Source organism: Sorex fumeus, unplaced genomic scaffold (assembly GCF_029834395.1).
Source record: "Sorex fumeus unplaced genomic scaffold, SorFum_2.1 ptg000019l, whole genome shotgun sequence".
Lineage (NCBI taxonomy): Eukaryota > Metazoa > Chordata > Mammalia > Eulipotyphla > Soricidae > Sorex > Sorex fumeus.
Window position 1 is genome coordinate 174,016 of NW_026606076.1, and position 9,960 is coordinate 183,975.

General features: G+C 60.2%; 1 protein-coding gene across 1 annotated transcript; it reads right to left on the minus strand.

The window, feature by feature from the left end:
- Positions 1-1,583: 1,583 nt before the first annotated feature.
- ANGPTL4 (angiopoietin like 4) lies at positions 1,584-8,196 on the minus strand. Its single transcript, XM_056113186.1, has 7 exons — positions 7,838-8,196; positions 7,534-7,644; positions 7,316-7,433; positions 4,718-4,831; positions 4,094-4,189; positions 3,178-3,450; positions 1,584-2,041 (listed from the first exon to the last, which is right to left on the minus strand). The coding sequence occupies exons 1-7, from the start codon at positions 8,168-8,170 to the stop codon at positions 1,863-1,865; spliced, it is 1,224 nt and encodes a 407-aa protein (XP_055969161.1). The 5' UTR covers positions 8,171-8,196; the 3' UTR covers positions 1,584-1,862.
- Between the last annotated feature and the right edge of the window lie 1,764 nt (positions 8,197-9,960).

Sequence of the window (9,960 nt, forward strand, 5' to 3'; positions counted from 1 at the left end):
GCTGGAGTGATAATACAGCAAATAGGGTGTTTATCTTGCATGTGACAGACCTGGGTTCAATCCCTGGCACCCCATAGGGTCCTTGGAGCCCTGCCAGGAGTGATCCCTGAGCACCAACACCCCCAAACAAACAAAAATCCTCCCGTTCTGCAGTTGGGACCCATCTAAGTTCACTCATCCTGACTCTAGTTACTTCCAAGACTGATCAGGAACCAGGCTCTCATGGGCACTGAGATAGTTCAAAGGTTAAAATGCTTGCCATGGGGGCTGGAGCGATAGCACAGCGGGTAGGGCATTTGCCTTGCAAGCAGCCGACCCAAGTTCAATTTCCAGCATCCCATATGGTCCCCTGAGCAGCGCCAGGGATAATTCCTGAGTGCAGAGCCAGGAGTAACCCCTGTGCATTGCCAGGTGTGACCCAAAAAGAAAAAAAAAAAAGCTTGCCATGCACGCAGGGGCCCAGGTTCAAATCCTCTGTATGGCTTCATGAGCTCCGCCAGGCGCGATTTCTGAGCACCCCAGGTATGTCACCCAAAAAGAAAAGGACACTTTGGTTTTCTGTTATCTGGTTGTGTAACAATTGAATAATCGGAGGGTTCATTTAACTATTTGGGTCTTTCTTATTTTTTCTCTGGAGCCATACCCAGCAAACTCAGGGCTTACTCCTGGTTCTGTACCCATGAATCATTCCTTGCAGGGCTCGGGGGACCCTATAGGATATTGGGAATTGAACCTAGGTCAGGGGCTGTAGCTGTAACACAGGGGGTAGGGCTCTTGCCTTGCAGGTGGACGGCCCGGGTTCGAGTCCCAGCATCCCATATGGTCCCCCTGAGCACCGCCAGGAGTAATTCCTGAGAGTGCAGAGCCAGGAGTAACCCCTGTGCATTGCCGGGTGAGACCCATAAAGCAGAAAAAGAAAAAGGGGCTGGAGTGATAGCATAGCGGGTAGGGCGTTTGCCTTGCACGCAGCCAACATGGTCAACCCAGGTTCAGTTCCCAGCATCCCATATGGTCCCCCGAGCACCGCCAGGAGCAATTTTCCTGAGTGCATGAGCCAGGAGTAACCCCTGAGCATCGCTGGGTGTGACCCAAAAAGCAAAAAAAAAAGAAAAAAGAAAAAACTTGGTTCGGCCATGTGCGAAGTTAGCGCCCTTCCCATTGTACTATCTCCCTTGCCCTGATTTTGCCAGTCTGAATAAACAACTAGAAGTCCATCTCCGGTGGCCAGTGGTCTGTGGCAACCTCGGTCAGCATGGGAGTGACCCCCGGGAGACCTTGTCCCTGGGCACTCAGCTTGACTAGGCCTTTCAAACCGCCCACTAGCAAACAACCACCACCACCACCACCTCCCGGAGGACAGAGCACGCAATGTTCTGAGATCCGCTTTTATTCCAAGAATTCGTGAGCTCCACCCAAATGCCAGCGCCAACATGTCATTGCCCGGGGGCACCCACACCCAACAGCAAAGGGGGGGGGTTGTTTTTGCCCCAGCTAGTCAATGTGACCCAAGAATCCAGACTGGTATTCGCTGGAGGGTACACCGCTCTGACTGCTCAGCCCACCCACCCTACCCCGGGGGTCCCTCTGCCATCTCTCCATTCCTCTGGTGGCCAAGAACCGGGCCCTGGTGCCCACTTGGTCCTGTATCTCCAGGGCCTGTGCCCTGCCCCCCATCTTCCAGCTCAGTCCTTGTCTGCTGGCGGGGGGGGGGGGGCACCACTACCTGGTAGCACCCCCATTCTGGAACTGGGTGGGGATGCCTCTCCAATGGCGGGCTGCCCAGAGCCCCTACCGGGGCAAAGTGCCCCTTCAAGTCACTTTTTCCTTAGGAACCTGCATCCAGGCCCCGCCCTGCCCCAAGGCTAGGAGGCAGCGGCCACTCTGGGCTGGATCAACATAGTGGTGGCCTGCAGCGGGTAGTAGCGGCCCCGCCAGGTCTTCCAGAAGATTCCCTTCTTCCGCTGCGGCCGCTGTCTGGGAATGGTGTGGAAGTACTGGCCGTTGAGGTTGGAATGACCACAGGTGCCAAACCACCAGCCACCTGCCGGGATGGGGAATGGGAAAAGAAGGGACGTGAGATCATCCAGCCTGGCCCAAACCTCAAACATCAGGGAAGGGAAAGGGTCCCGCAGGGGTTGGCAAAAAGAACCTGGGCCATATTCAGGGTCTGTGGGGGCAGGTCTCAGCCTCCTGAATGATAAATTAATACCCACAGCAAGCTCCATCTCTGTGTGGGGCACCTTCCAAAGCCAATCAAAGGGGGCTGGAGCGATAGCACAGCGGGTAGGGCATTTGCCTTGCACGCGGCCGACCTGGGTTCGATTCCCAGCATCCCATATGGTCCCCTAAGCACTGGCAGGAGTAATTCCTGAGTGCATGAGCCAGGAGTAAGCCCTGTGCATCACCAAGTGTGACCCAAAATTCAAAAAAAAAAAAAAAAGGAGTAATTCCTGAGTGCATGAGCCAGAAATAACCCCTGAGCATCACCGGGTGTGACCCCCCCCAAAAAAAAGCCAAAAAAAAGAGCCAATCAAAGGCTTTTATTTTATTTTTGGTTTTAGGGCTACACCTGACTAGGCAGGCACCCTATTCACTATACTATCGCACCAGTCCCTGCGCCCCTGAAAAACTGTGAATTAATTTTGGGGGCTGGAGCGATAGCACAGCGGTAGGGCGTTTGCCTTGCACGCAGCCAACATGGCCGACCCGAGTTCGATTCCTCCGCCCCTCTCGGAGAGCCCGGCAAGCTACCGAGAGTATCTCGCCCGCACGGCAGAGCCTGGCAAGCTCCCCGTGACGTATTCGATGTGCCAGACACAGTAACAACAAAGTCTCCAGTGGAGACGTTACTGGGCCCGCTCGAGCAAATCGATGATCAACGGGAGGGCCTTTACCTTTACCTTTACCTTTTAATTTTGGGGCCACCTCCCAGGGCACTAGGGGCAACTCCCAGTGGTGCTCAGGGGTACTATGCAATGATGCCCTGGGTGCATGCAGTGCTGGGACTCAAATCTGGCTGCCCACATGCAGAGCATGCGTGCTCCTCCTCTGTGATTGCTCACGGGGCTGTCCCCATTGGACAGAGGAGAGGAGAGATGGACAAGGTGGGGAGGGCCCGTGAAAGGCAGGAAGGGGTTGTGACACAGTCAGGAAGGCGGGAGGACAGAGCAGGCTCACCAGAAAGGCTCTTGGCACAATTCTTGTTCCCGAGGAGGTCATGGTCCTGATCCCACGTGGCGAAGGGCAGGGAGTGATCAATGCTGGTGGCGCCTAATTCACTGGCCAGGGGTGCTGGGAGCTGCAAGCTATAGGCTGTGTCCTCGCCCCCCAGGTGCACCGGGAACTGCAGGGACTCCGTGTTTCCCTCCCAGTCCTGCAGCTGCACGGCCAGCTTGCCGCCCTGGTCCCCCAGGATTCGGTGAATCTTCTCCAAGCCAAGCCAGAACTCCCCTAAAGCAGGATGACACAAAGCTGTGAGCTCACTTGCTCCGCCCCTATCCTCACAGCCCCGCCCACTTACCCCGCCCCTCACCTAAGCCCCTCCCACTCCCCACCAGACACCTTCCACTTCTTTTGCTCCTCCCCCTTTCCCACTGCCCCGCCTCTCGCCACAGCCCCTCCCACTTCTCTTTTGCCCCACCCCCTACCTCATTGCTATTGGCTTCACCCCTCATCACAGGCCCCGCCCATGTCTTTCGCCCCGCCCCTCTCCCTATGCCCCCACCCACTCTCCTTTTGCTCCACCCCCTACCTGATTGCTATTGGCCTCACCCCTCATCACAAGCCCCGCCCATGTTTTTCGCCCCGCCCCTCTCCCCATGGCCCCACCCACTCTTCTTTTGCTCCACCCCCTACCTGATTGCTATTGGCTTCACCCCTCATCGCAGGCCCCGCCCATGTCTTTCACCCCGCCCCTCTCCCTATGCCCCCACCCACTCTTCTTTCGCTCCACCCCCTACCTGATTGCTATTGGCTTCACCCCTCATCGCAGGCCCCGCCCATTTCTTTGCCCCGCCCCTCCCCGTGGCCCCACCCACTCTTCTTTTGCTCCGCCCCTCTCCTATTCCTATGGGTACCAATTAGGCCCACGTACCTCTAGGATCACCAAAGCCATTCTTGTAGGCTTCCCAGGACTGGTTAAAATCCACAGAGCCATCCTGGCGCCTCTGAATCACCGTCCAGCCTCCATCTGCCCAGGGAGAGAGGAAAGGTCACTGGAAGTCGCCTCCAGGCAAATGATGGGGCTGGAGCGATAGCACAGCGGGTAGGGCGTTTGCCTTGCACGCGGCCGACCCGGGTTCGATTCCCAGCATCCCATATGGTCCCCCGAGCACCACCAAAAGTGATTTCTGAGTGCAGAGCCAGGAGTAACCCCTGTGCACCGCTGGGTGTGACCCCAAAAAAAGCAAAAAAAAAAAAAAGAAAAAAAAGGGGAATGATGACAGAAAGGACTACGGGGCGCAGGAAAGGCCCAAAATGGTGGTGTCAGGGACCCTGGTGAAAGGAGGGGGCTCTGGAGGTTGGGGGGGGGTACGTCTGAGAAGGGGCCAGGCCAAGGTGAGGGGCATGGGCAGAGGAGGAGGCTGGAAACTGGGCGGAACGTCAGTAGGATGGAGGTTTGTGGCTTAGTGGTAAAGCCTTGCAGGATCCCAGGCTCCCTGTATCTCCCCAAAAGACAGTGGGATGTGGGGCTCCCCGGTGGGCCAGCAGCCCCTACCTGAGGTCATCTTGCAGTTTACCAGGAACGGAGGGGACCCCTGGGGCTGGATCTGGAAGAGGCCACTTTGCCGCTCCCCGTTTTCAAACAGCTCCTGGCAGTCTCTGGGCAGCCCTGCGGGGAAGAAGGGGACAGGCTGAGCCGGGAGATCAGTCCCAGGGATGTAGCAGACAAGCAAGACTGGAATGAGAGGGGGCTGGAACAATAGCACAGCGGGGAGGGCGTTTGCCTTGCATGCGGCCAAGGGTTCAATTCCCAGCATCCCATATGGTCCCCTGAGCACCACCAGGGGTAATTCCTGAGCGCAGAGCCAGGAGGAACCCCTGTGCATTGCCGGGTGTGACCCAAAAAGCAAAAAAAAATAAAATAAAATAAAAAGACTGGCACGAGAGAAGGGCACAAGGAGGTGAGCTCAAAATACCCCCACCTCGGGTCTGGAGAGCGCAGCGGGTGGGGCATTTGCCTTGCACGCGGCCGACCCGGGTTCGATTCCCAGCATCCCATAGGGTCCCCTGAGCACCGCCAGGAGTGACTCCTGAGTGCAGAGCCAGGAGGAACCCCTGCGCATTGCCGGGTGTGACCCAAAAAGCAAAAAATAATAATAATAATAAAAATAAAAAGCACACACACTCACACAAAAGTGAAAGGAGAGGGGTCTCTCTGCCTGGGCTTTATGTGAGTGGAAGATGCTGCATGGGACCAGGCACTGGCACTGGAGAGGTGCGGACGCCTGGCCTGGGCACCCCAGGTGGGGGGAGGGGAAGGATGGGGAGGAATGGGTGGGCGTGGCTTCCCGAGGCCCCGCCCACGCCCCGCCCACGCCCTGCCGGGAAAGTGGGGAAAAGGTCGTGGGGGGGCCCGAAGGGGAAATCCAGAGAAGGGAGCAGAAGAGGAGGGGGGCTGGGGCGGGGGCGGGCCCAGAGAGGCTGGAAATACTTTCCGGCCCCCCAGGCAGCTCCCCTTTCCCCTACTTTTCCTCCTGGCCAATAGGAGCGGGCGGTTGGCCAAGCCAAGCAGCCCGGGGGCAGTTTCAATTAGCACCAGCTGTCTGCTGCTCAGGCCGTGAACTTTCCCCTACTGGGCTGGCTGCAGGCTGGGAGTCCCCAAGTCGGAACCCCTTCCCTCCCCTCCCCTCCCCCTCCCCCCCCCCTTCCCCTGCATCCTCTGGGAGGTCGGACCTGCGCGCCAGATGCAGGACTCACTGCGCCAGGGGTGGGGGTGATGCGGGGGAGGTCAGGGTGGAAGGGGGGTATTGGACCCGGATGACCGAGGGGGGACTAGACTTGGGGGCCTGGATGGCAGCCACCAGCCCCAGCTGCCCCGGGGTGTGAAGGCGGGGTACAGAGGGGCGACCCAAACTTTCACCCAGTTGGCCGCCACCAGAGCCGCAGAACTTAGCTGATGAGTTCGTGAACCACAGGGAGAAAGAAACAGGCTTGTCCTGAACTCCAGGGGCTGAAGCAGGAGGCGGCTGTGCTGGGGCATTCGGGATGGACCCCAGAGGGACCCCAAAATCAGGATGCAGAGGGAGGGGTTGGGAGAGGGGGTCACCAGGGACTTTGGGGGCAAAAAACAAACAAACTCAGAGGTGGAGGATTCAGGGGAGAGGGTCAGAACCCCCCCGGAACTTTCAAGAAATGCAAGAATTGGGGCTGGAGTGATAGCACAGCGGGTAGGGTGTTTGCCTTGCACGCAGGCGACCCGGGTTCGATTCCCAGCATCCCATAGGGTCCCCCAAGCACCGCCAGGAGTCGTTCCTGAGCGCAGAGCCAGGAATAACGCCTGTGCATTGCCGGGTGTGACCCAAAAAGAAAAAAAAAAAAGAAAAAAAAAGCAAGAATGTCCCTTGCTCCTGAGATGGGGGTGGGCCTCAGCTGCACCCACTTTCTCGGATCCATACTTAAAACTTAAGAGGAAAGGGTCGCCTCGGGGGATTCTTTCTCTTCACCGTCTGGCCAGGACTCCCTGCTTATTTCTCTTTTCTTATTTGAAACTGTCAATTCTTGCCCGTTTTTGTTTGGGGACCACGCCCTGCGGGTGCTCAGGTGATTAGCCTACCTGTGCCAAGGAACGTAGGGGTGGGGTAATTTGGCTGGATATAAAAAAAACAAAAGCACCTTAGCTGCTGTACTAGCACTCCTGACCCCCAAAACTTTCAATCTTGTGACAGAGAGATAGTACAGCGGGGAGGGCGTTTGCCTCGCACACAGCCGACCTGGGTTCGATCCCTGGCATCCCATAGGGTCCCCCCCCCCCCCAGAGCACCACAAAGAGGAGTCATTCCCGAGTAAGGAGTAAGCCCTGAGCATCGCTGGGTGTGACCCAGAAACAAAAACCTTCAATCTTTTAGGGAGATTTGGGTACACACACACACACACACACACACACCCCACTTCACTACCTCCTTACAGCTCAATTTCTTTTCAGATCCTCTCTTCCCTCCAGCGAGAGGTGGCCTGCTTACAAAGTCAAGGCTGAGAGAAGAGTCAGGGTGCCCGTCCCTTGAATCCAGAGCACCCCCCTGGCTCACACAGCCAGCAGCACCCTCAGCCCTTCCCTTTGGGCAGAACCCGGGAGAGGAAGGGATCCGGCACTCACGGTGCAGGAGGCTGATGTTGTGGGCCGGACCACCCAACTGGTCCATCTTGGGGAGCCTCTTCTTCCTGGCGGGCTTGGCAACCCCATGTTTCAGGGGCACGGGGGCCAGGAGGCCCACCTGGGAGAGGATGAGCAGAGAGGGAGGATGTCAGGTCTGGCTGAATCAGGCTGCCAGACCAGCGCCCTCCCTCCTTGAGCCGGACTGGGTTCGAGTTTACCTGACTCTGAAGTTTCTGGATTCTCAGCTGCTGCTTCTCCAGATGCCGCTGCTGTTGGGACACCTTCTGGAAGAGTTGCTCGATCCTGCTGTTCTGGGCCCTGATCTGCGTCTACGGGGAGAAGCGGCGGTCTGCTGGGGTGACCTCGCAATTTTTCCTCCCCCTAAAGGTCAGTCCGTGCCACTCTGCAGCCTGGAAACCCGGCCCGGGGCTCAGGAGCGCCCGCGGAGCCCCGTCTCCCGGCGAGGATGCAAAGTCAGGATGGGGGGGTGGGTGGGTGGTGGAACCGGGGGTGCGCGCTCACCTGCAAGCTCTGGAGGGCGTCGGGGGCCGCCTCCGGCACCGTCTGGGGTGGCCGCGCCGAGGACGCGGCCGCGTCCCCGGGTTCCGCGCAGGCGGCGCGGCCGCCGCACGCTCCCAGCCGTCGCTCCAGCTCGTCCAGCTGCCCCCGGGTCCGCTCCACGTGTTCGCGGAGCCCGTGGCCGAGCTGCAGGAGCCCGTGGGCCAGCACGTTGACCTCGTCCCAGGACGCGAAGCGCGGCGGCTCGGGGGGCGCGGGGCGGCCCTGCGCGCTCAGCAGACCCGCGGTGGCGGCGCACAGCACCAGCGCGGCCCCCGCCGTCGGGGCGCACCGCATCCTTCGCGGCGGGAGTGGGCCGAGGAGCGTGGGTGGCTGGGTGGGGGGCTGCCGGCGGGCGGGGGTCGCCGGGCAGAGAAAGAGGGTGTCCGCGCTGGGGGAGCCTCGCGGGGCCGCCGGAATCGCAAGGACCAGCCGCTCCCGGGTGCGCGCCACGAGCCGCCGCCTCTGCGCCCCGCGCGCCTCCGCGACGCCCCGTTTTATAAGTCAGTTGGGGCGCCCCGGAGGCGGGGCGCGGGGAGGGTCGGGGGTGGGGCGAGCGGCGGCCCGGAGGTGGGGCTCCGAGGGCCTCGGGCTGGGAAGTTCTGGGGCTGGAGGGGGGCTCCCTAGGGTCCCTCCCTAGACGTGCCTTCCGAGCGGACCTTGGAGACGTGACGCGCCGTCTCCTCCCGCTTTCCTTCCTCCCGAGCGCGCGCCGGAATTCCGACCCCCCGCGCCCCCAAGTCTGGCCTCCCCACCCCACCCCCCCACTCGGTAGGGTAAAGGGTGCTGGCGAATGCGGCCACCGGGCAAGCGGTCAGCATTCCTGACAGCCCCCCACATCCCCAGGTCCCCAAGCGGGGGGGCGAGGGAGGGAGACACCCCGTGCGCTGGTCTCCAAAGCGCTCGTGTTTTGTTTTCTTTTTTTCTCTCCTACAGCCCTTGCCAGACGCGTCTGGGGTCCCCGGGGGTCCCAGGTTCCCAGCCCCCCCCCTCCGGCATTCGTCCTGGTCGATGTTTCCTGAGCTCTGCCCGGCTCTGCTCCCCCCACCCCTACATTGAGATCTCTGCTTCTTCCCTCTCCAACTCCACGGAGGGGAGGACTCTCCCCACCCTGGCTCCTCCTCTTCTCTCTCTCCCTCCGGATTTTTTTTTTGGGGGGGGCAGCGGGGTCATGCCCAGCGATGCTCAGGGGTTCCTCCTGGCTCTGCACTCAGGAATGACTCCTGGCGGTGCTCAGGGGACCCTATGGGATGCTGGGAATCGAACCCGGGTCGACCGCGTGCCAGGGAACCGCCCTACCCGCCGTGCTGTCGCTCCAGCCCCCCCCCCCCAACTCCGATCTTTAAGACCCAGAGTCTGTAAAAACGGGCATCTGGGTCCGAAAGGGGAAAGACGACGCGTTCCCGAATGAATGAATGCACGCACGCAGGAATGAATGAATTCCAATGCGCACTGCTCAGGGGCGCCCCGAGCCTGGCGGGGACCCCCTCCCCATCCCCAGGCTGGAGTCCCCACAAGGTTTGCGTCAAAGAATGCACCCCAAGGGGAGCGGGCTGGTTTCCTTCCCGCCCGCGCACCCAACGCTCAACCTTCCTCATTCCCGCCAGGGCTCCCGCTCCCGTCCCCGTCCCCAACCCCCTTCTCCGGTGACTCCTCTCTGCGCTGTCGGGAAAGCGGGCCCGGCCGGGAAGGCGCGGGCGCACGTTGGCCCCGAGCTCTGGCACTGGGGGTGACTCAGCAGCGGGTGCTCCCAGCCAAGGCGGCCGCTGGAATCCGAAAGTCCGCGCCCCCGGGGCTGACTGTGCGTTGGTCCCCCGGTGCGCCGCCAGGTTGGCAGAAGCACAAGACAGGGGACGGTACATTTTTCTTTTTTTTTGCATCACACCCGGCGATGCACCGGGGTTATTCCTGACTCATGCACTCAGGAGTCACTCCTGGCGGGGCTCAGGGGACCCTATGGGATGCTGGGAATCGAACCCAGGTCGGCCGCGTGCAAGGCAAACGCCCTACCCGCTGTGCTATCGCACCAGCCCCGACATTTCTGATTTATTTATTCATCTATTTAATTTTTGCTCGAGTGGGCCCAG

Coding starts and splice junctions, on each gene's coding strand:
- ANGPTL4 (XM_056113186.1), bottom strand. CDS start 8,170: ATGCGGTGCGCCCCGACGGCGGGGGCCGCGCTGGTGCTGTGCGCCGCC. Junction 4,832..7,315: donor CAACATCAGCCTCCTGCACC/GTGAGTGCCGGA, acceptor TCTTCCCCGCAG/GGCTGCCCAGAGACTGCCAG. Junction 4,190..4,717: donor AAACTGCAAGATGACCTCAG/GTAGGGGCTGCT, acceptor CTCCCTGGGCAG/ATGGAGGCTGGACGGTGATT.